General features: G+C 40.8%; 1 protein-coding gene across 2 annotated transcripts in view; it reads left to right on the forward strand.

The window, feature by feature from the left end:
* Positions 1 to 247: 247 nt before the first annotated feature.
* chrnd (cholinergic receptor, nicotinic, delta (muscle)) overlaps positions 248 to 25,849 on the forward strand; it is a 53,944-nt gene continuing 28,342 nt past the window's right edge. The window contains exons 1-5 of one of the 2 annotated variants that reach the window (XM_072572406.1): positions 248 to 370; positions 4,327 to 4,472; positions 9,093 to 9,137; positions 11,843 to 11,952; positions 24,521 to 24,676. In XM_072572406.1, the coding sequence (XP_072428507.1) occupies positions 295 to 370; positions 4,327 to 4,472; positions 9,093 to 9,137; positions 11,843 to 11,952; positions 24,521 to 24,676 (533 nt within the window). In that variant the 5' untranslated portion in view covers positions 248 to 294. Of the gene's footprint in view, positions 371 to 4,326; positions 4,473 to 9,092; positions 9,138 to 11,842; positions 11,953 to 24,520; positions 24,677 to 25,849 lie in introns of those variants that run through there. The other variant, XM_072572407.1, reaches the window with a different exon arrangement.

Genomic DNA, 25,849 nt, shown 5'->3' on the forward strand with positions numbered 1-25,849 from the left:
GACAAAATTGCAGTATGGATTTCTTAGTGTCATGAGCAAGTTACTGGTAGTCTGTTCCCATAAACCATGAAGTGAATGCCGGAATTGATTTGTGTAATCGGAGATGGCCTTCAGACAAAATATGCATCACAACAGATACCAGACACATGCTGTGAGATTTGAGATCTCTTGCATGGAAGTGAGTCTATTCTAATTCTAGCCATGCCAGCTGTTTCTGTCTGTTTCACCCTGAACTAGATTTCAGATTCTTTGTGCCCTTGCTGTTACAAACTGCCAAACGCACAAGTAGCGTTGATGTTCAGAATCATTCTTAACCAAATGTGGAACATTCACACCATTCATCTTCTCATTATCTGTCTGTTTTATACAGGTAAGCTAAGCCTTGTTACTGAAGAAAGTTTCTATTCAGGTTTTCAGTGATAATGATAAACATTTGAATTTACTTAGCATTGTTCTCTGACCTGGACATTAAAAATACTTTTAAAAAATCTATTTAAATAGAAATGTACTTTTAATCATAAGAGCTTATGGGTAATCAAGCTAGAAGTTTTTCTACTAAATGATCTGGCCAGAAACTTAGATAAATAGTTGAAACTGCATTTTTAAAAACTGGAACTTGTGATATTGGTAGAATGACACAACACACAAAATCTGGTGAATCTAAGTCTTGCTCCAATCCACTCCAGTAGTCCTTAGACGTCTAATAGTTATAACATTAATGACATCTACATTTCATTAATGTTCAGGAGTTGATGTTAACCAACTTGAGAAGTCCAGTCAAGCATTCACCTAGTGCCTTCCTAAGTATACTTCTCAACAACCTGAAAAGGCATAACTGCAGAGAAGTCACAAAAAAGGAAATTGTGTGCCCCAGCTGGTTTTTTAAAGCACGAGTTTAGGATGATCTTAGCTTTCTGTTAAACTGTGTTTATTTATTAAGTAATGAATACTATTTTTTGAAAGTGATCACAAAACAAATTCATATATTTAGGATGTAAATATTATATATACATTTATAAATAATAGACAGAAAATGAACATAAAGGTAAGATTCTAACAGCAGGAATGATGAGTCAGGGAAATAAACTAAATACAACCAATCAAGTCAATATAAATCCCTGAAGATTCTTGAGACAAGTGCAGCAGGAAAAGATTCCAGCTGACCAGAAATATCAATACACTATCCAGAAATTTTTACCCTGTGGAGAGCATTGAAGTACAGGCAGCTGAACTTAGCTATCTGCATAAAAGTAAATATTGAAATTGGAAGATTAAAAACAGATCTTATTTCTGTATCAAAGGCATCAAAAGGGTCTTACAACAGGCCATTCCAATCAGAAAGGTGTTGTGAAACTTGAAAGCGTTCAGAAAAGATTTACAGGCATGTTGCCAGGGTTGGGGGATTTGAGCTATGGGGAGAGGCTGAAAAGGCTGGGTCTGTTTTCCCTGGAGTGTCAGAGGCTGAGGGTTTATAGAGGTTTACAAAATTATGAGGGACATGGAGAAGTTGGACCAAAGGGTCTGTTTCCATGCTGTACATCTCTATGATAATGTCTTATCAGACCACTGTTGGAATGCAGCATTTCAGAGGTCAGTGCAGGCAGGACCCTAACAACATTGCAGCATTAGCTAGAACTAAGAATGGGCCAAAACCATGACAGGAGCTCAGAGACAGGCTGTGAACAGCAGGCCAGGACAGGCAAGCAGCAGGAGCATGCCAATAGATTGGAATAGGATGGAGTGTTGCAACAGAAGTGAATCATTATGTAGATCAGTTCCTTGAAAAGAGACTGGAGCTTAGTAACAGGTAGGTGTCATACAGACCAGAACTGACAACATGCTGGGAATGGTGATAGTTTGGAGCCTGGTAAAAGAGTGGAATCCAACAACTGGCCAGAGGAGATAGTTGGGTATTATATTAATGTGTTGTTGAAACATTTTTAGGTTTATCTATGCTGTTTCTCAATTACGAAAATGATAAACAGCAAGAAAAATACAACAAAGATCCAACACAATGACGGCATTGCTGAAGGTCCTAAATCAACTTCAAGCAGAATGCTTGTGTTTGTATGACATCTCATGGTGACTCAAATATAGAAACAATGGTAATCAATATTGGAAGAAAACACATTTTGCTGGTTCCCTAATGTATTGTCACCTCGAGTTTCCTTGGGTTGGTGATGTCATTTCCTGTGGTGACATCATTTCCCATGGTGATGTCATTTACTTTTCTTTTCCTTAGGGGGTGGTAAATGGGTTCCAAGGCAATGTGTTTGTTGATAGAGTTCTGATTAGAATGTCATGTTTCTTGGAATTCTTGTGCGTGTCTCTGTTTGCCTTGTCCTAGGATGGATGCAGTGTCCTTTCTCATCCATATGTAAGGATACTAGTGAGAGTGGGTCATGTCATTTTGTGGCTAGTTGATGTTCATGAATCCTGGTGGCTAGTTTTCTGCCTGTTTATCCAATATAGTGTTTGTTACAGTTCCTGCAAGTTATTTTGCAAATGGCACTCATTTTGCTTGTTGTCTGTATAGGGTCTTTCAAGTTCATTAGCTGCTGTTTTAGTGTGTTGGTGGGCTACCATGATGTCAAGGAGTCTGAGTAGTCTGGCAGTCATTTCTGAGATGTCTTTACTGTAGGGGAGAGTGGCTAGGATTTCTGGATATGTTCTGTCCAGAGACACACACATGAGAATTCCTAGAAGCATGGCATTTCTATCAACAAACACATTGACTTGAATCCCATTTACCACCCCTCAAAAAGAACAGGAAATGACACTATAGGAAATGATGTCACCACAGGAAGGGACATCACCAACCCTAGGAAACTCAAACATATAAATAGAAAGCGGGTTATGCCACCAGTACTTTATCACTGAAGATGTTACCTAGTATGGTAACAAAATGTCTGAAAATGAACATTCCACCTCAGTGAGCATCCAGAACCTCAACTTGAGCTACAAATCTTCTCAAAACTTGCTAATAATCAAAGTTGCCAATCAGCAGCAAATATTTAGGGCAATGCAGTGTTGCTAGTGGCGTGGGGTTTATGCTGCATCAGAACCTGGGTTATTTCTAGGAGATGGCACACAGTAATCAGTAATCCTTTCAAGGGGTGTAAACATTACTGGCTCATCCAGCATGTGTTGTCCAGACTTAATTGCTCTTGAGAAGGAGGTGCACACATGTATAGCAAAGTAAATCTTGTGACTGGATCAGACAACGAACCATAACCACACAGCATTGAAGATTTGTCCATCATTTTGTACCCACATAAACAGTCGTTCTCTACAAGGCAGAGGTAGCTTATTTTCTCAAAATGGACACTTGCAGATTAACATTTTGATCTTTCACCCTTCCCTGGTCTGCTTGCCTCTCTTGGCCAGGCAGATGTCCCTCTTGACCAGCTTCCTTGGTCTATGCCCATTATAATCCAGCCTGTTTCCATTAGTCATCCACCATGCTCTATGCAACCCAGACTACTGCCAACTGATTTCAATCACTGGTGAGCTAGCCTTTTAATAAGCAAGTATGATGAGCAAATTAATGCAAAAGAGCTTTGCATTGCTTATCATTATAAGGGTAGGTATGTTATTCCTTGTAATACATTATACTTTGTCCTGCTGTTTAAGTTTGAACTATATCCCATTAAAGTTTTAATTGTTGTTAAGTAAACATGTCTCAGTTCAATCAATAATTATCTGAAAGCATAAGGTTAATTAGAGCTGAATTGTTGCTGAATCTGGAAATTAGAGCCCAATATGAAATATGTTGGTGTTGTCTTTTTTTAAATGGGGGATTCCTAGTAGTTTCCTTTTAAGTCAAGCTACAGATGTTGTAAATATCATGTTTGGATATTTAAACTGTTGGGATGCATCCCAAATACAAAGGGGTCAGGTGGTGCAGTGGTAGTATCCCTACCTCTGGGCCTAGGTTCAAGTCCTACCTGTTCCAGGTGTGTACATTAGCACCTCCAAACAGGGTGGGTTAGAAGATTAGATTACTTACACAGTGTGGAAATAGGCCCTTTGGCCCAACAAGTCCACACTGACTCGCTGAAGTGCAACCCACCCAGACCCATTCCCCTAACGATATGGGCAATTTAGCATGGCCAATTCACCTAACCTGCACATTTTTGAACTGTGGGAGGAACCCAGAGGAAACCCACGCAGACACGGGGAGAATGTGCAAACTCCACATAGTCGCCTTAGGTGGGAATTGAATCCAGGTCTCTGGCGGTGTGTGGCAGTAGTGCTAACTTGCCACCCACCTGTGCCACTCATTTACATTCAAAGTTATTTGTTTCTTTCCCTTTTAATCTGCAGGTTGTTCTGGTAGGAATGACGAAGAGAGGTTGATTCATGATCTTTTTGAAGTCAGAAACTATAATAAAGATGTACGTCCAGTCCAGCAGAAGGATGAAGTGGTGAAGATTTCATTGGGCTTAACACTCTCCAATCTAATTTCATTGGTAAGTTAACACTAATTGAGGGGCATTGGCCCTTGAATACACACACACACACAATATATGTAAAAATAGTAAATTACTTCACTGAATTGGCAATATGATATTTCATTACATATTTGCATGATAAAGTGCTAATTTTTAAAAAGCAAGCTATTAGCACTCAAACAGTTTGCTAGTAATCTTCCACACATTGATTTCTCTCAATAGAATTCAAGATAACAAATAATATTAAATGAATATCTGGTACAATTAACCAGAATCTGTACCAGAGTAGAATAAAAGCTGGGCACAAAGGATGTTGTTCTGCATGGAAGCTTTTGAAAGAATATTATTTAATTTTTTTCGACTGTAAGTATGTTGGTCCATTGGCCTTTATTCCAAGAAGTTTGGATATCAGAGTAAAGATGTCTTACTTCAATTATGTCATCTTAGATAGACCACACCTTGAGTATTGTGTGCTGTTTTGGTCCCCTTGCCTACTAAAGGATATTGTTAAGTAGCAGGTGGTCAACCCCTCTTCTGATAACAAAAACTGAAGCACTCAGAGGGGCTCGGCTTGCCTCGATCTGGTAAAAGAAGTGTGAAATGTGGTATAACCTACCTGTTGCCCCCTCACCCCATTCTGTTACAAAAGAGTGGTTAAATGAAGTGAAATCCTTTCACTCACTATAATCAGCAAATGACTCCAATAGTGAACAAATTAACAGACCCACTAACAAACCAAACAATTCCTCTCTAACTACCAACTATTCCCAATTAAAACAATTCTAGTGGTATGCTGTTCCTATAAAATACAATAAAAATTTAGTCTCTCAAACTTTACAGCCAGGTTATGTCTTCTGGACCTTTGTGTTTTCTCCATTGATCTTTTAGGAATGCATCTCTCCACCAAATTCTGGTGTCAGGAATATGAGCTAAGAATGCTGTTGTACGTTCAATCAGATGATGGTTACTCTGAGAGCTGAAGGAGCTAATCACTTTGGATAGCAGATTGCTCTCTGATTTTCCAAATGTCCTCATCTCTTAGACTCTCGATGACCTATTAATTTCTTTAAATTCAAATTGGTTCTAGGTAGTTAAACCATCAGATTTAAATTTAATTGGTTTTTGATATTTAAGTTGACTGGCTAAATTAAAAAGAATTGTTGTCTTGGTAAAAGTGCTGCTTAGCTGTTCAATACATATGTTTCAATTGGAACAGTCTCTGTGCACCTGCACTTTAAATCGCTGTTCAGACATCCAATTTAGCTCTAAGCACTGAAAAAAAAATCTTTTAAAGGGACCACACAATGCTTTCCCCTATTTTACAATTTTACATACCAACTTCACAACAATATATTTGCCACTGTGTGAGTATAATGAAGATTCACTAAACTTTACTCCTGAGATAGAAGGATAGTCTTATGAGGAAATATTAAATAAATTGGGTCTTTATACTTTGGAGTTTAGAAGTAGAAGAGATGATCTCCTTCCAATATAAAATACATCTTACAGGAGTTTGTAGGGGAGTTTCAGGAAAGATATTTCTTCTGATGGGCGGGGTGGTCAGAACCAACATACACCGTCTCAGAGTAAGGGGCTACTTAGAATGGGCAAGCAGTAAATGTAGAACAGTTTATCAATACTTTGTGGAAAGCATACATGTGCCTTCTACTTGTTTCATTGGGTTTTCTTTCTATGACAGACTCTGTAAAATTTGCTTTTCTTCTTCACACCTCTTTCTAAGTCAATAATAATGACAGCAATAAAAGGTCCTGCAAGTGTAATGCATTCAGTTGATTTCTGGGATGAGATAATTGGACAATGAAGAGAGATTGCATAAACAGGGCCTGTACTTTCTGGAGTTTGAAGAATGAGAGGTGATTTTTCTGAAAGATAGGAGACTTTAAGACAATTTGACAGAGTAAATGTTGAGAGACTGTTGTAATCACAGATCAGTCTCAAGGTAAGAAGATGATCATTCAGATGGAGATGAGGAGAAATACCTTCACTCAAAGGTTTGTAAATGTTTAGAATTCTTGATTTCAATTGGTTTTGAATGGTTTTGATGAGGCTAAAGCTGAGACTTGTAGAATTTTAGACTCAAAGGGCATCATGGGATTTGGGCATCAAGAGAGAAAGCAGAGATCAAGGATCAACTGTGATTTTATTCAATGGTCAACAAGTCTCAAGGGTCCTATATTTAAAATTTTTAATTACAGAGTGCTGAAACTGAGTACTATTGCCAGTACCCACCAAACAACGGATAACATTCTATGACACTAGACTTCCCATAAAATTCTATTTCATGTACTTATATTGAGTTTGTTCTCCTTTGTTTATGAATCTGTCACTTTTTTTTTACAGCAGAGATTCCCTACAAGGTAGACAAGCAGAAGGCTGGAAGAACACAGCAAGCCAGGCAGCATCAGGAGGTAGAGTAGTCAATGTTTCAGTCCTGAAGAAGGGCTACACCTGAAATGTTGACTTCCCCACCTCCTAATGCTATCTTGTTTGCTGTGTTCTTCCAGCCTCCTGCTTGTCTACCTTGGATTCCAGCCTCTGCAGTTTCTTTGTCTCGAACTAGGTTCCCCACAGTGCAGCTAGAGGCTATTCAGCTCATTGCGTCTGCACTGACCCTGCAGCATCCCATCCTAGCCCATTAACTCCACATTTACTGTGGCAAAACTACCTAGCCTGCACATCCCTGGACACTACAGAGCAACTTAGCATAGCCAACCCACTTAATCTGCCCATCTTTGGATTCTGGGAAGAAACTAGAGTACCCATGGAAACCCACATAATCACAGGAAGAATGTGCAAACTCCACACAGACAGTCAGCCAAAGCTGGAACTGAAGCCAGGTCCCTGGTGCTGTGAAGCAGCAGCCCTAACCACTATGCTACCCTGGTACCCATGCTTTGAGCCTACTTTGTTTGGGTCAATATGCGTGGAGATGACCGTGTCGAATTGGGGTGGACAAGCTCAGAAGTCACATGACATCAGGTTATAATCCAACAGGTATATTTGAAATCCCAAGCTTTTGAAGTGCTGCCCCTTTGTATTTGTCACCTGACTTAAGACCTGGGTCAGTGTGAGCAGATATTCTAGCTATGGTAATTAGTTGACTTTACAAAAATACACAACATTAGATATCATGTAACCTTGTTGGTCTTGGTAAAATGCTATAAAGTTGAGAGAGACAGAAATTGTCCCACTGTAGAATACAGTTCTTTCAGCATTATAAGGCATTTACCATTTTTCAGTTTAACTGCCTGCTTATGATTATGATATGTTTAGTGAATTCTATTTCTCATGCAATCATTCTACAGCTCCATACTAGAACTTGCATTTCTATAGCACATATACCACATAAACCAATCCAAGGTAATTCACAGGATCATTATAAAGTAGCTTTTCATTTTAGCCACATGAGGAAATGTTATGACAAATCATCAAAAGGAGGTAAGCTTTAAGAAACATCGTAAAAGGATGAAGCAGGATTGAGAAACTTAGGAAGAAATTCCTGAGCTTATGGTCTAAACAATGTATAGACACCAATTAAGTCAGATCGCCATTGAGTATGAGAGGTCAGGATTGAAGGAATATCTATATCATAAGGGGTTCGAGGGCAGGAGAATATTACAGAAGTAGGGAGGAGTGAGGCCTTTGGGGGAAATTGAAGCATGAAAATGCAAATTTTAAAAGTGAGTTATTGCTTGGGTAAGTGAGCACAGAGCTGACAAGTGTTTGTACAAATTAGGATCCAATTAGAAAACTGGATGGCCTTACTTTCAAGAAGGTTTGAAGATGGGGAGGAGCCAGCAGTGAGCTGCAACAGCCAGGTGCATGTTCTGACTTTCATGTCAGGAATTGCCACCACATAACTTCTCTCCTCTCCATGGGAAAATAGAAAATTACATGTAATGAAGTGTAATTAGATACTAATGAGATGTAAATGCAGGTAAATTGGCTTCTTGCCACATACTACTGAGATGCTCATCTTGTTGTTCAAATCTTAACTGGAAAATCAGGCTTTTCTCTTGAGATTGAAAATCTAATTTTTCTGATGTGGCCACATCTTTCCAGTTGATTCATTATTGCCCAAATAGTCCAGGAACTAGGAAAATTCAGCCAAGTCCCAAATATTGAAGGAAGAGGGACTGATAACCAGGCCAAGAGTTGCATACAGTTTGAGAAGCACGAGGAGGATTATTTTATTGTTGTCACAATCATGTTATTTACTGCTTACATAAAAGCTTCTTCAGTTTTGTGGCAGGAACAGAAAATTGATTAGAGGATGAAGTTCTAGGAATGATGACCATGGTTTGGGAGACAACAGCAAGTTCAGTGACTTTAGAGAAGTTTGAAGATGAATTAGTAGTTTGCAAGGATGGAGTGATCAAAGTCAATATAAATATACATCTATCAAAGCACAAAAAACTATTGATGCTGATTGGCAAAGAAAATATCTCCTACATTGGAAAGGTTTTGTTTAAACCAAATAGAGTTTTGAGCAGCAACTGGAACTGGCAATGTGAAGTGCTAACATATGAAACTTGTTTTGGTGTTTTAAACTGAAAAATTATATATTTTTAATACATATCACCTCAAATGTATTTCTGTGTTCTCAATTCCTTATAGAAAGAAGTTGATGAGACACTGACTACAAATGTATGGATTGATCATGTGAGTAAAGGAATCAAGCATGTAGCATACATTTGAATTCTCTTTTTATTATGTTTATCTGGATATTAGATTTGCTTTAATATTGTCAGTTGTACCTAGGTACAGTGAAAAGTGGATAATGTCGCCACGTTCTGGTACCATCTTGGAGTACAGAATAAATTACTGAATAGGTTGTATAATATTGAATAAATTAATATTAAATTGATATTACTAATACTGAAACAGCTTCAAAGGTTCATCTTTCCCTCTCCATAGACTTCACCCTCTCTGCTCCTCCAGACAATCCCCAAAATTGAACATGTTCAAAAATGGCTGACTAAATTCACTAATCAAATTTTTTCCAAATTTTCGCATTGATGTCAGTGTATGAAATTTAATGATGTATATTTTTGTGAAAATATTAATATATTTGAGTAAGTAGTTAAATGTTATCATTAAAATACAAGAAAGGGAAATATTACAAAAATAACATTTTTATATTACAACTGGACAATGTGATTTCATCTCATTGATCTTTGAATGAAACCATAATGTAAGGATTATGTTCCAATCCTTATTTCCTGGGCAGCAATTAATTATTTCCTAATTAACATGTAGTTACAAAATCCCCCCAGCACAATACATTTTTCCAACTATATAAAGACGTCAACATTTAGGTGTCAACATAAATGTTAATTCTTCATTCAATAGTGTTAAGAGTTTGAGTGTGAAACTGGACTTGTTGTTTGGGTGCTACATGTACCATTTGGAGAGAAACATAGTGACTGACATCCATGCATTCATATTCTTACCAGAAACTATGCCAGATGCAGGGAAAGTGTAGTCAACATCCACCAGAAGTATACTGAGCAAATAGAACATGATGTTGTAACCTTGCATGGTTGAAAAAAATGTTAAGCAGCAAGGTCTATCAACACTACCAAATCCCCTCCTCCCCCACCGTCAGGCCTCATGACAAGGGGTCTTCTCAGCCTGGCGTAGCGGCCTCCAGTGGCAGCCTTTTGGCTTAAGACCATAAGACATAGGAGTGGAAGTAAGGCCATTTGGCCCAACGAGTCCACTCCGCCATTTAATCATGGCTGATGGGCATTTCAACTCCACTTACCCGCATTCTCCCAGTAGCCCTTAATTCCTTGTGTCATCAAGAATTTATCAATCTCTGCCTTGAAGACATTTAGCGTCCCGGCCTCCACTGCACTCCGCGGCAATGAAATCCACTGGCCCACCATTCTCTGGCTTGGTGCAGTGGCCTCCTGTCCTGGCATAGCAGACTCCAGGCTTGGAGTAGCAGACTCCGGGCCTGGTGTCACGGCTTCCCAGCTTGATGTGGTGGTCTTCTGGTGGTATGTGGTGGTCTCTCTGCCTGGCCTGGTCTCAGTATGGGCTCCTGGTCTTGGGCGATTCCAGAGCAATCGCCCAGCCTCATGAATGTCGAGGTGAAGCCTGGTGTGGTCTAGAGCCAAGGCCCAGTGCAGCCTAGAGGCTAGATTCTAGTATGGTCTGGGTTGGAAGATCATTGTTCGGAAGTTTCATTTCTGCAATGCTGGACTTTTTATTTCTCTAAGATTTTTCAAGGGGATTTTTCTAAGATCTTGTAACGGAAGAAGCTGTAACTAGATACAATTGTACCTAAAATGGTGCTGTCAGTGACGCCATATAAACTTGTCTCTATACTTATTTGAGTATATGTGACAATAAAGCTAAGTCAATTCAATTTATCCACAAGATTAGAGTGGTGCTGGAAAAGCACAGCAGGTCAGGCAGCATCCGAGGAGCAGGAAAATCGAAGTTACTATCAAAAGGTCTTCCTGATGAAAGGCTTTTACCTGAAACATCAATTTTCCTGTTCTTCAGATGTTGCCTGACCTGCTGTGCTTTTCTCGCACCACTCTAATCTTGACTCTAATTTCCAGCATCTGCAGTACCCACTTCTGCCTACTCAATTTATCCCCAACTTACCCCAATGTTCTCGAGAAGGAATTATCCTTTACTTACAGGTTAATTGCTAGTTGATTTCTTTTGGCTGTTGCTATGGTTGTTCAACATTTGGTGTTTTCCAAAATTTCAAAAGTCTCGCCAGTGTGGTGTGTCCAGTGTTGAAAGATTCTATCCCAAACAGACCATGCTATACTCAAAGTGATTGCTGCATGTCCCTGGTTAATTGCAACAGAGAAGCAGTTTGTCCCATATTTCACAGTTTTAAATTTTGTGCATAAACACTAAGCTGTACTCCCTTCTCCCGATTTTCAGTGAGGCCACAAATCCCCACTAACCAAAAGTGCTAAGAGATGTTGAATAGGCCCCATCAAGTTGCTGGGCCGGGTATGAGATGTCAAGGGGAAGACTAATTGAGTTATATGGCCTAGGATTATTTCTTTAATGGCCAAAAACTACCAGCCCACTCAGCTAAAGCTTAGCATAGGTCTCTGTCCACAGTGTTGTAGCTAAAAGACTGATGTGGTTGGATAAGCACTCCAGTAGACATTAATTGCAATTTAAGGACCTCAATAAGCTCAAGGACAGGCCGACTGTTCAATAGCTCCACCCCCATAATAGAGTGGTAAATCAGTCAGGAGTGGACAGACCACACACTTTATCGTACAAACTGGCAGGGACTGTAAAATTCTACTCAATTATCCGATTTTTCACTCTAGCTCCCAATTCAGTTGATGATCAGGTCCACTTTCATTTGTTTTTTGTTCTAGGGATGGTATGATAAACGACTCACTTGGAATGTGTCAGAATATAGTGGAATTGAAATAATCCGTCTACCCCCCTATTTGGTGTGGATACCGGACATTGTCCTAGAAAACAAGTACGTTACTTTGTTACATCGCTCTTTTTTGGGAGAAGTGGATGGTTCCTGCTATCAGCTATCGTATATGTTACACTGCGAAATACAGAGCTACATTTATAGAGAATTTTTTTTTCTATTGTTTAGACCATATCTGGACTACTGTGTACAATACTGGTCACTGCGCGTATACAAGGATGTTATTGCATTGGAAGCAATTTAGAGAATGTTTATTAGACTAATACCTGGAATGAGCAGATTGCTTTGAGGAAAGGATAGACAAGCTGGACCTGTATCCTCTGAAGTTTTGAATAGTCAGAGGTGACTTAATTGACATATATAGGATCCTGACAGGACTTCACTGGGTTGATGTTGAAAGGACGTTTCCTCTTGTGTGAGAATCTAGAGCTGAGAGTCATAATTTAAAAATTAAATGTTGACCATTTAAGATAGAGACGAGGGCTTATTTTTTCCTCACAGAGGGTTATGAGTCTTCACAATTCCCCTCCTCAAAAGACCGTATTGTAGAATCTTCAAATATTTTTTAAGGCACATCCAGATAGATTCTTGACTACCAAGGGGATGAAAGATAATTGGGGATATGCAGGAAGGTAGGATTGAGGTTAAAGTCTGATCAGCCATCATCTTATTGAATAGTGAAGGAAGCTCAGAGTCAAATGGCCTGCTCCTATTCCTTGTTCACATGTTCTTAAGACTTCAGCATCACCAGCACAGCCTTCCATGTAAGATAGGGCTTTATAGAATAATGCAAGTCAGCTGTCTGAAATTCTCAATCAGCTGATTTCCATTGGAAGTGAAGTTGTGGGCCGTGGTTTTGGTGATGGGTCTCAGCAAATTTCACCATGCTCCATTGAGGGATTAAACAGAGGCTCTTCTGTCCTCCCAGAGCATTGTTTGGAAAAACCGTGTCGGAGTTTTCCTTATGTCTTTTTCAACAGCTTAGTCAGAAGCAACACCTATAAAACAGATGATCCAAACAATATTGCATGATATTGATGTTACCTTCCTAGGGGAGAATGAACCTCTTGGTTTCCTGCAGTTCTACAGTGATTACAATTCAGAAATACATCTTTGGATATAAAGCTCTTTCAGGAAACTATAAGGTCGTGGAAGCTGCTACATAACTGCAAAATGTCTTTCTTCTTGCTTGCCTCCCTCATGCTATTAGGCTGTTCAAAGACCATCTTGGTACCTTCTGCACTAAGTATGAAAGTATGAAGGAGTTTGTTTTCAGACCATCTGGTCTCGTCTCACAAGGCAGAAGCACTCTGCAGTCCTCTTTAAAGAACATGCTCATCTCCAGGAATATTGCAAGCCTGTTCTCACAGATGAGTCACTATCACCAGCCTTTGAAGCTTTGGTGGAAAGTTAAACATCTCTTAAAAGATTATAAGAAATACGAACTAAACTAGATCAGACAGCTTCTGGAGCTGAGGTCATGGCTCATCTTTGACCTACATTTCACTTTCATACCTGATCGTCCAAGCCTTAAAATCCCAAAACGTATTAAACTGAGCATTGAATATATACACTGAACTTACACAGGTCTTTTAGGAGTAGACTAGCCAAAGATTCACAGCCTTCTTAGTAAAGATATTTCTCCTCATCATGTTAAACTATTGACTCTTTTTATTCTTAGATGTGGTCTCCTACTTCTAGATTCTCGAGGTAGGGGTCAGCTTCTCAGCACCTATCCTGACTTTTAGTGGATTTGATGAAATTAAGAAAATATAAGAAATAAAAAAGTAAGAGAACTTTAGTTGATTTGATGAAATTGCCTCTCGTTCATACTTTAGAGAGTATTGATCTATTAGACACACCTCTTTTCATAGGACAACCCTTTCACTGTGGAGATAATTCTAATTAACCTTCCATGTTGAGTCTCTAGGGCAAGTATATCCATCTTTATGGAAGGAGATTAAAACCATACACAGGTTCCAGTCAGGACTAGTCTCTCAAAAGCACCGTACGTCTTTAGCAAGACTTTCCTATTCCTGTCCAGCAGCCCCTAGCTATAAAAATAACATAGCACCTGTCTTCCTTGCTTTTCCTACTTGTTAACTTTGTGCAAGAACATACCAACTTCCTTGCATAGCAAAATTTAAAATTTATTTTTCACCATTTAAAATATACTATGGTATTCTATTTCTCCAAGCAAAGTGAATAACCTTACATTTTTCTACATCGTACTCCATCTATAACCTTATTGTCCATTCACTCAATTTGCAGGTCTGAATTTGTGTTCTCCATACTGCTTACATTCCATCTAAATTTTTTCCATCACCAAATGTATATTGCAAATAGCAGAGGGCCCATCACTGAGACATTGGTTACAACCTGTCAATTTGAAAAAGTCTCTTTTACCCAACTGTCTGCTGCTATTACTCCAAACCCATGAGCTTACCTTGACCATGCTACCGCAATGATTGCCTTTTGAAAACACAAATATACTACATCCATTGATTCCCTTTATCTATTCTGCTAGTTACATCCTCCGAAGAAAACTATTTGCCAAACACAATTTCTCTTTCATAAACAATGTTATAGAGTCATAGAGATGTACAGCATGGAAACAGACCCTTCAGTCCAACCCGACCATGCCGACCAGATATCCCAACCCAATATAGTCCCCCCTGCCAGCACCCGGCCTATATCCCTCCAAACCCTTCCTATTCATATACCCATCCAAATGCCTCTTAAATGTTGCAATTGTACCAGCCTCCACCACTTCCTCTGGCAGCTCATTCCATACATGTACCATCCTCTGTGTGAAAACGTTGCCTCGTAGGTTTCTTTTATATCTTTCCCCTCTCACCCTAAACCTATGCCCTCACGTTCTGGACTCCCCAAACCCAGGGAAAAGACTTAGTCTATTTACCCTATCCATGCCCCTCATAATTTTATAAACCTTTATGAGGTTACCACTCACCCTCCGACATTCCCAGGAAAAGCAGTCCTAGTCTATTCAACTTCTCCCGAAAGCTCAAATCCTCCAACCCTGGCAACGTCCTTGTAAATGTTTTCAAATTTCACAACATCTTTCCGATAGGAAGGAGACCAGAATTGCACGCAATATTCCAACAGTAGCCTAACCAATGTCCTGTACAGCTGCAACACGACCTCCCAGCTCTTGTACTCAATACTCTGACCAATAAAAGAAAGCATACCAAACACCACCTTCACTATCCTATCTACCTGCGACTCCACTTTCAAGGAGCTATGAACCTGCACTCCAAGGTCCCTTTGTTCAGCAACACTCCTAGAACCTTACCATTAAGTGTAAAAGTCTTGCTAAGATGTGCTTTCCCAAAATTCAGCACCTCGCATTTATTTGAATTATACTCCATCTGCCACTTCTCAGCTCACTGGCCCATCTGGTCAAGATCCTGTTGTAATCTGAGGTAATATTGACTATAATCTTCGCTGTCCACTACACCTGCAATTTTGACTGCATAATAATTTGGTTTTCTATGTGCATAGTTGTACTTCATTGTAATTGAGTCCTATATTTTCCCAACCAAACGCAGAAGTTGCTGGAAAAGCTCAGCAGGTCTGGCAGCATCTGTGAAGAGAAATCAGAGTTAACATTTCAGGTCCAGTAATTCATTCCTCAAAACAGTTCTGAGGAAGGATCACTGGACCCAAAACATTTCTGATTTACAATATTCACAGTTCTTTTTTTTAATTTCCTATATTTTCCCAATAACTGATGTCAGGATAACTGCCCTGTAGTTTCTTGTTTACTCACCATGCAGTCTTTTGGCACCACTTTGGAGGTGTTTTTAACTTGGATGTATAGGTGGAGATAAGGGCTTTCAAATATTTACTTGCAAAATCAGAACATGATCTTTTGGGGTATATCAAAGATGGACTTTCACAAAAGATTGAATAAGTGATGACTGTTCCACGTGATTCCACAATTTAATTAACATCTGAGTATATCTCTGAGAATGAACTCTTTGTACATTATATCAAAAACATAATAGAAATAAACAATTCCAGGTCAATGATGTGAAAGCCATGAAATGTTTTAGCAAATAAAAATAACAACAGATCTTCTTAACTGAAACTGGCAAAGATCAATGTTGCAGCAGTGAGCAAAGGTTACTTAATATTTTGTGAGCTAGATTCAAACCAAATTTGCAATGAAAGTTTTCTGATACAGTGTAGATAATCAGGATTCAGATTTTCTGCCCTTTCTCTCAGCTAATATGATAGGTAATATTTTAGGCCTCCCAACAGCCAGTGGGAGACAGAGGATCAGACACGGAGGCAGATTATGGAAAGATGTAAAAACAACAGGGTCATTGTAGAGGGGGGTTTTAACTTCCTCAATATTAACTGGAACTCTCTTAGTACCAGAGGCTTAGATGGAGCAGAATTTGTTAGGTGCATTCAGGAGGGCTTCTTGAAGCAATATATAGATAGTCCAATTAGGGAAGAGGCCATACTAGACATTGTACTGGGGAATGAGCCTGGCCAGGTATCAAAGTTTCAGTGATGGAGCATTTTGGGAACAATGGTCATAATTCCATAAATTTTAAGTTGTGGGGAGGCATTAGACTATTAATTCGGAAACTCAGCCAATAATTGGGAAACAGGTTTGAATCCTGCCATGGCTGATGGTGGAATTTGAATTCACAAGAAATTCAGGAATTAGGAGCTTACTGATCATCATGAAACAATTTTCAATTATTGGAAAAACACATATGCCATATTAATGTCCTTCAGGGAAGGAAATCTTTCATCTTCACCTGGTCTGGACTACACGTGACTCCAGACCCACAGCAATATGGTTGATTCTCAACTGCCCTCTGAAATGGCCTAGCAAGCCACTCAGTTGTATCAGTTGCTGTAAAGTCTCAACAAAGAAATGAAACTGAATGGATCCCCTGGCATCAACCTAAGCACTCGAAAAGACAATGGCATCAACAAACCTGTCGACCCTGCAAAGTCCTCCTCATTAACATCTGGGGACGAGTGTCTCACAGATTAGTCAAGCAACAGCCTGACATAGTCATACTCACAGAATTATACCTTTCAGACAATGTCCCAGACACCATCATCACCATCCCTGGACAGACCCAGCTGAGGTGGAGGCAACAGTGGTGTACTGTTGGGCGGGATTTCTCCTGAGTGTCCTCAACATTGACTCTAGACCCCATGACATCTCAAGGTTAAGCTTTGGCAAGGAAACCTATTGATTACCAAATACCATCCTCCCTTGGCCAACAAATTAGTACTCCTCTACGTTGAACAACATTTGGAGGAAGCACTGAGAATGGCAAAATGTACACTGGGTGGGTGGTTTCCATGTCCACCATCAAGAGTGGCTTAGCAGCAATACTATTGATTGAGCTGGTTGGGTCCTAAAGGACATAGTTGCTAGCCTGGGTCTGCTACTGATGGTGAGGGAGCCAACTAAAAGGAAACACTTGACCTCATCTTTACCAATTTGCTAATTACAGATGCATCTGACCATGATGGTATTGCTAAGAGGGACCACCACACAGTGCTTGCAGAAACAAAGTTTCAGCCCTCATTTTGACAATAACCTCCATCATGTTGTGTGGCACTCTCGCTGTGCTAAATGGGACAGACTTCAAACAGATCTCGCAACTCGAGACTGGGTATCCATTGGGCACTGTGGGCCATCAACAACAGCAGAACTGTACACCAGCACAATCTATAAGCTCATGGCCTGGCATATCCCAACTAAACTATTACCATCAAGCCAAGGGAACAACCCTGCTTCAATGGAGAGTGCAGGAGGGCATGCCAGGAGCAGCACCAGTCATACCTGAAAATGAAATGACAACCTGGTAAAACTATTAAACAGGGCTACTTGCATGGCAAACAACATTAGCAGCAAGTGATAGACAGAAATAAGCGATCCCACAACCAACACATCAGATCTAAGATCTGCAGTCCTATCACATCTAGTCATGAATGGTGGTGGACAATTAAACAACTCACTGGAGAAGAAGGTTACGCAAGTATGCCCATCCTCAATGATGGAAGAGTGCAACGCATCAATGCACAAGGTAAGGCTGATGCTTTTGCAGCAATCTTCAGCCAGAAGTGCCAAATGAATGATCATTCTCAGCCTCCTCCAGTGGTCCCCAACATTACAGATACCAGCCTTCAGCCAATTTGATTCATATGATACTGATAAAAAGTTGGAAACACTGGATGCTGCAAAGGCTGTGGTCCCTGACAACATTCTGGCAATTGTACTGAAGACTTGTGCTCCAGAACATGCCATTCCCCGAACCAAGTTGTTCCAGTACAGTTACAACACTGACATCTACCCAACAATGTGGAAAATTGCCCAGGTATGTCCTGTGCATAAAAAACAGGACAATTCTAACCCGGCCAACTACCATCCCATCCGTCTACTCTGGCTCAACAGTAAAGTGATGGAACAGCAACAGTGCTATCAAGCAACACCTGATCAGCAATAAGCTACTCACCGGTGCCAGTTTTGGGTTCTGACAGAACCTCATTACAGCCTTTATTCAAACATGGACAAAAGAGTTGAATTCCAGAGATGAGCTGAGAGTGACAGCCCTTGACATCAAGGCAACATTTGAGCAGGTGTGGCATCAAGGAGTCCTAGCAAAACTGGAATTAATGGCTATTGTGCCAAGCAGTCTGATAGTTAGAGCCATTCCTGACAGATGGTTATAGTTGTTGGAGGTCAATAGTCCCAGTTCCACGACATCTCTGCAGGAGTTCCTCAGGGTAGTGTCCTAGGCCAAATCATCTTCAGCTGTTTCATCAACAATAGACAATAGACAATAGGTACAGGAGTAGGCCATTCTGCCCTTCGAGCCTGCACCACCATTCAATATAATCATGGCTGATCATCCTTAATCAGTATCCTGTTCCTGCCTTATCTCCATAACCCTTGATTCCACTACCCTTGAGAACTCTATCCAACTCTTTCTTAAATGAATCCAGAGACTGGGCCTCCACTGCCCTCTGGGGCAGAGCATTCCACACAGCCACCACTCTCTGGGTGAAGAAGTTTCTCCTCCTCTCTGTCCTAAATGGTCTACCCCGTATTTTTAAGCTGTGTCCTCTGGTTCGGCACTCACCCATCAGCGGAAACATGTTTCCTGCTGCCAGCGTGTCCAATCCTTTTAATAATCTTATATGTCTCAATCAGATCCCCTCTCAGTCTTCTAAACTCAAGGGTATACAAGCCCAGTCGCTCCAGTCTTTCAGCGTAAGGTAGTCCCGCCATTCCAGGAATGGACCTCGTGAACCTACGCTGCACTCCCTCAATAGCCAGAATGTCTTTCCTCAAATTTGGACACCTGAACTGCACACAGTACTCCAGGTGTGATCTCACCAGGGCCCTGTACAGCTGCAGAAGAACCTCTTTGCTTATATACTCAATCCGTCTTGTTATGAAGGCCAGCATACTATTAGCCTTCTTCACTACCTGCTGTACCTGCATGCTTACCTTCATTGACTGGTGTACAAGAACACCCAGATCTCTTTGTACTGCTCCTTTACCTAAATTGATTCCATTTAGATAGTAATCTGCCTTCCTGTTCTTGCCACCAAAGTGGATAACCATACATTTATCTACATTAAACTGCATCTGCCATGCATCTGATGACTCACCTAACCTGTCCAGGTCACCCTGTAATCTCGGAACATCCTCCTCACATTTCACCCTACCACCCAGCTTAGTATCATCAGCAAATTTGCTAATGTTACAATTAATAACATCTTCTATATCATTAATATATATTGTAAAAAGCTGCGGTCCCAGCACTGATCCCTGCGGTACCCCACTGGTCACTGCCTGCCATTCCGAAATGGAGCCGTTTATCACTACTCTTTGTTTCCTATCAGCCAACGAACTTTCAATCCAAGTTAGCACTTTGCCCCCAATACCATCCGCCCTAATTTTGCTCACTAACCTCCTACATGGGACTTTAACAAAAGCTTTCTGAAAGCCCAGGTACACTACATCTACTGGATCTCCCCCGTCCATCTTCAGAGTTACATCCTCAAAAAATTCCAGAAGATTAGTCAAACATGATTTCCCCTTCATAAATCCATGCTGACTCTGACCTATCCTCCCTCCATCATAAGGTCAGACGTGGGGATGCTCTCCAATGATTGCACAATGTTCAGTAACTTTCGCAACTCCTCAGATACTGAGGTAGGCAAGTAGGAGGCTGGAAGAACACAGCAAGCCAGGTGGCATCAGTAGACAGAGAATTCAACATTTTAGGTATAACCCTTCATCAGGATTGGGGATGGGTGAAAGTGGAGTTGCAGATAAAGTGGGTGGGGGGCAGGGTGGTGAGGTGGGGGGTAGATGAACACACGTAGAGGCTGCGACCTGATTGGTCAGTGGGAGGGAAGAATCCGGTTGCTGGCTGGGAGGAAGGATCAATGAGAGGAATGGAAGGGAAAGGGGAGCAACTTGGAAGGGAGTTGGGTGATGGCAAAGGATATTATTTGAAATTGGAAAAATCAATGTTGGGTCCTCTAGGTTGTAGGCTACCCAAGCTTAATAAAAGGTGTTATTCTTCCAATTTGTGCTTTAATTCATTGTGGCAACAGAGAAGGCCAAGGATGGTCTCAGATACTGAAGCAGCCCATCTTCAAATGAACAAGATCTGGACCATATCCAGCTAAGGGCAGCATGGTGGCTCAGTGGTTAGCACTGCTGCCTCACAGCACTAGGGCTAGCTTTGGGTGAGTGTGTGGAGTTTGCACATTCTCCTCATGCCTGTGTGAGTTTACGTTGGGTGCTCCAGTTTCCTCCCATAGTCCAAAAATGTGCAGGTTAAGTGGATTGTCCATCGTAAATACAAGGATTGGGGGGGCTGGGGGTGGGGGGTGCTGGGGGTGGGGGGAGCCCTGTGTCTGGTTGGGATGCCCTTTGTAGGTTGGATGGGCTGTATGGCCTTGTTCTGTACTGTAGCAATTCTGTGAGCATCCTTATTGTGCAATGCCAGACAAAATTCATTTCCAATAATAGACAATCTAACCATCGTCTCTTGATGTTCACTGGTGTTAACCTCAATGGTGTTGAAATCTACTCCCCATCAGCATCCTTGAGTTTATCATTGACCAGAAACTCAACTGGGCTCACCAAATAAAGTGGCTACAAGGGCAGGTCAAAGACTAGGAATACTGCAGTGACAAGCTCACCTCCTGTCTCCCCATAGCCTGTCAACCATCTACAAGGCACAAGTTATGTCTTGGAACACTCCACACTTGCCTGGGTGGGTGCAGCTCCAACAACATTCAAGAAGCTTGACTCCATCCAGGACAAAGTAATCCACTGAATTGGCTTGACACCCACAAGCATCCACTCCCTCCACCACTGACGCTTAGTAGCTGCAGTGTGTAGCATCTTCAAGATGCACTGTAGAAATTTACGAAAGATCCTTAGGCAGCAAACACGTCCATTTGGAAGGTCAAGCGAAGTAAATGCATGGGAACATTACCACCTGTAAGTTCCGTTCCAAGCCATTCACCATCCTGACTCACCATTCCTTCATTGTCGCTGTGTCAAAATCTTGGAATTCCTTCCCTGAGGCATTGTGGACCAGCCTACAGCACATGAACTACAGTGGTTCAAGAAGGCAGCTCACCACACCTTCTCAAGGTCAACTAGAGACAGGCAATAAATGCTGGCCGGCCAGCCAGCCAGACCCACATCCTGTGAAAAATGAAAAATATAGTTATGGATGAGGGTAAGACTGGCCCTTGGTGAAAGTACTAGATGGAGGGAATGCCAATTACAAACATATTAGGCAGGAATTGGAGAAATTAGATTGGGGTGGCCATTTGGGGGTAAATTCGTTGGTGTCACGAAAAAAATGAAGATAAGTACCCAACACTTGAGGGGATCTACCCCAGGATACTGAGGGAGGCAAGGGTGGAGATTGCTGAAGCCTTGACAGAGATCCTTGTATCCTCTTTAGCCAAAGGTTTATGTACCAGAATACTCGAGAATAGCCAATACTGTTCTTTTGTTTATGAAGGGCAATATGGATAATCTAGGAAATATTAAGATGATGAGCCTTACATCAGTGGTAGGGAAATTATAGGGCAAGATTTTTAGGGACAGGATATACTCACATTTAGAAAAGAATGGACTTATTAGGGATAGTCAACAAGGCTTCGTGTAGTGGAGGTCTTGTCTCACATATTTGATTGAGTTTTTTGAGTAAGTGACGAAGATGATTGACAAGGTATGGCAGTGGATGTTGTCTACATAGATTTTACTGAAGCATTTGACAAGGTCCCTCATATTAGACTAGTCAAGAAGGTTAAGCCATACAGAGTCTATGATAAGTTGGTAAGTTGTATACAGAATTGGTTTGATCATAGAAAACAGATGATAGTTTGGAGGGGTGTTTTTCTGACTGGAAGTGTGCGACCAGTGGTGTTCTGCAAGGACTAGCAGTGGTAGACTCTTTGTTATTTGTAAAATATATAATTGATGTAGATGAAAATGTGGTAGTCTGATTAGTTAGTTTGTAGATGACATAAATTGGTGGAGTTGTGGATAGTGAGGAAGGTTGTCAAAAGATACAGCAGGATATGGATCAATTGGAAAGTTGGACAGAGAAATGGCAGATGGGGTTTATTCCAGACAAATGTGAGAAGATTTTGGAAGGTCAAATGCAAACAAAAGTATACATTTCATGGCAGGGCCCTCAGGAGCATTGATATACAGAAGGATCTTGGGTTCTACAGCTCCCTGACAGTGGCAACGCAAGTGGCTAAGGCAGTAAAGAAGCATACAGCATGCTTGCCTTCATCAGTCAGGGCACTGAGTATAAACATTGATATATCGTTTTGCAGCTGTATAAGACTTTAGTTAAGCCACATTTGCAGTATTGTGTGCAGTTCTAGTTGCCACAACATAGGAAGGATATGGAGACTTTGGAGAGAGTGCAAAAGATACTTACCAAGATGTTGAAACAAATTACTGTAGATGCTGGAATCTGTACTAAAAATAACAAATGCTGGAGATCACAACAGATCAGACAGCATCCCAGGAGAGAGAGTCCTTTGAAGACTCATTTAGACTCACAACATTAGCTTTGCTCTCTCTCCATGGATGCTGAGTGACCCGCTGTGATCTCCAGCATTTGTTTTCTTTCCCAAGATGTTGCCTGGATTGAACATATTAGCAATAAGGAGAGGTTGGACAAATTTGGATTGTTTTCACTACAGTTTCGGAGGCTTAGGGGTGACCTTATAGAAGTACAGTCTACATGTTGAATAAACACTATAATGTGTGTTTATTCAACATGAATTGGCTTTAATGCGATTGAAGAATTTAGGCCATTATTTGTCAAAAGTAAACTTTTCCTACCTGTATTAGCTGTAACGTGATTCTGGCCTCATTAGTTTAAATGGTGCGGTTGTGGTGTAATTTTCTTACAATGCGAGATTGCACGAGAATGGAACGATCATGTTATATCAGAATCAACCGTACATAAAATTACGAGTCTCAGAGATAGGGTGGATTGTTGGAGTCTTTTCCTAAGATGAAAATGTCAAATACCAGGGTTCATAGGTTTAAGGTGAGAGAGGGAAGGTTTAAAGGAGATGTGCAAAGCAAGATTTTACAATGAGAGTGCTGGACGTCTGAAATGCCCTGCCAGGGGAGGTGATAGAAGCAGATACAAAAACACCAATTAAGAGTCATTTTGACAGACACATCTACAGGCAGGGACTAGAGAGATATAGATCATGTGCAGGCAGATGAGATTAATTTAGAATGGCATCATGGTTGGCACAGACAAGGTGGGCCAAAGGGCGTGTTCCTGTGCTGTACTGTTCTATGCTCTAATTTCTCACTGATGAAATGACTGTAGCCTAACCTAGTCCAATATTATCCATCCAGAGTGCTATAGGACATAAACCTAACAAAATAAAAGATCATTATTGTGAAATAGATGGTATCATATTCTCACAGATCAGAAAGATTTTTCATCATTTTCAGGAAAACAAAATCCGAGATCTGTGAGTCAGTTGTATGAAATGTGAACTTCAAGGTTTGATGGTCAGGTAAATTAGATACTTTTCCTTCATTTCTAGATTTAGTCCAGATTGATGAGAGTGACATCTCTGTTGGCTTGGCTGAAAATCATGTTTTGAATAATTTAAGTTCAGTCGTAAGAGAATGTGTCCAGAGCCTGTAGCTGCCCCAGTTTGATGCTATTAACATTTTTCACTTCTAAGTCACAAAATGACTGAAGAAAATAGAAACAGCGTCTCGTGGGAATGGGATTAGATGCTTTTCTGTGTCTGAAGTCAAAGTGCATTGTCAGGATAAAATGTGAAGTTATACCTGATTTTGTAGGGTAGTTGAGATCTGCCCTAGCCTGAATGCCTGAAATGATAAGTGTTCAATTCCCCATCAATAATATCCCTCACTTTGGTGAGCAAAAGAAAATTAAAAATGAGCAGGTTTATAGACACGGGGCCAATGATTAACCATATTGCCTGAACCAGTAGAAAGTGTTAGCATTACTTATAAGAAATCTTTCCTATTCTGTAATTTATTCAATAGCAATGATGGACAACACGAAGTGGCCTTTTTCTGCAATTTGCTGGTCCGAGCAAATGGATTTGTTACATGGCTTCCCCCAGCAATATTCAGAAGTGCCTGTCCCATCAACACTCTTTACTTTCCTTTTGATTGGCAGAACTGCTCCCTGAAATTTATGTAAGTACAAATTGCATTTTTTGAATATATAGAAATGTTGTTTCTAAATGCTAATTGAAAGAAAATGGCAAATGGGAAGGAGGGGCACAACTTCCTTTGTGTAACCTATGTCACCTACCCAGTAACATTGCCAAAAGGTCCAATCGATCTTGGTGCTCCTGCTTCGTTACCAGGCAGGAGGTGAGCTGTCAGTGCTAACTGCACAGTTTAAAGAACAACTGATGTGCCCTTGTGGTGCATTGGTAGTGCCCCTACATGTGAGGCTATGAGGCCTGAGTTCAAATCCACATACTCCACAGCTGTGTAGTTGGTTAGAAAAAGCAATGTCTACATAAAGACAGATATTTTGGTGGGAAAAGTATTGAACAAAATACATGCAAGCAGTTTTGCAGGAGCACCATGCGAGGGAAGGAAAGTTTGGATCCTTATTGGAAACAATATGTTTTACTGACAGGAACATTGTTAAAAATGAACAGCAGTAAGGTGATAAAAGTTTTCAAGTTTCAAAACTGTCCAAAATGTTAAAGTAAATGAATGTCAGATGTGCTATCTGCTTTCTCTTACTGCCACTAATGGCAGTGATATCTATAGTACTGTTTGACATAAGAGTTGAGTTTGGTATCCTGCCATCAGTTAACCCCTAATTGAATGTGACTAGGAGAAAGTGAGTACTGCAGATGCTGGAGATCAGTGTGGTTCTGGGAAAACACACCCGGTCAGGCAGCATCCGAGGAGCAGGAGAGTCGACGTTGCGAGCTTAAGCTCTTCATCTGGAATGTGGGGGCGATCCAAGGGGGCTGAGAGATAAATGGGAGGGGGGGTGGGGCTGGGGGAAGTTAGCTAGGAAGATAATAGGTAGATGAAGGTGGGGGTGAAGATAAGTCGGAGCAGAAGGTGGAGCAGATAGGTGGGAAAGAAGATGAACACTTCAAGAGGGCAGTGCAAAGTTGGAGGTTTGGATCTGAGATAAGGTGTGGGGAGTTGAGATGAGGAAATTGGTGAAATTGATATTGACTTCATGTTGTTGTGGTTCTGTTCGCTGAGCTGTGAATTTGTCTTGCAAACGTTTCGTCCTCTGTCTAGGTGACATCCTCAGTGCTTGGGAGCTTCACAGGAGGCTCCCAAGCACTGAGGATGTCACCTAGATAGGGGACGAAACGTTTGCAAGACAAA

This window comes from Chiloscyllium punctatum, chromosome 6 (assembly GCF_047496795.1).
Source record: "Chiloscyllium punctatum isolate Juve2018m chromosome 6, sChiPun1.3, whole genome shotgun sequence".
NCBI lineage: Eukaryota > Metazoa > Chordata > Chondrichthyes > Orectolobiformes > Hemiscylliidae > Chiloscyllium > Chiloscyllium punctatum.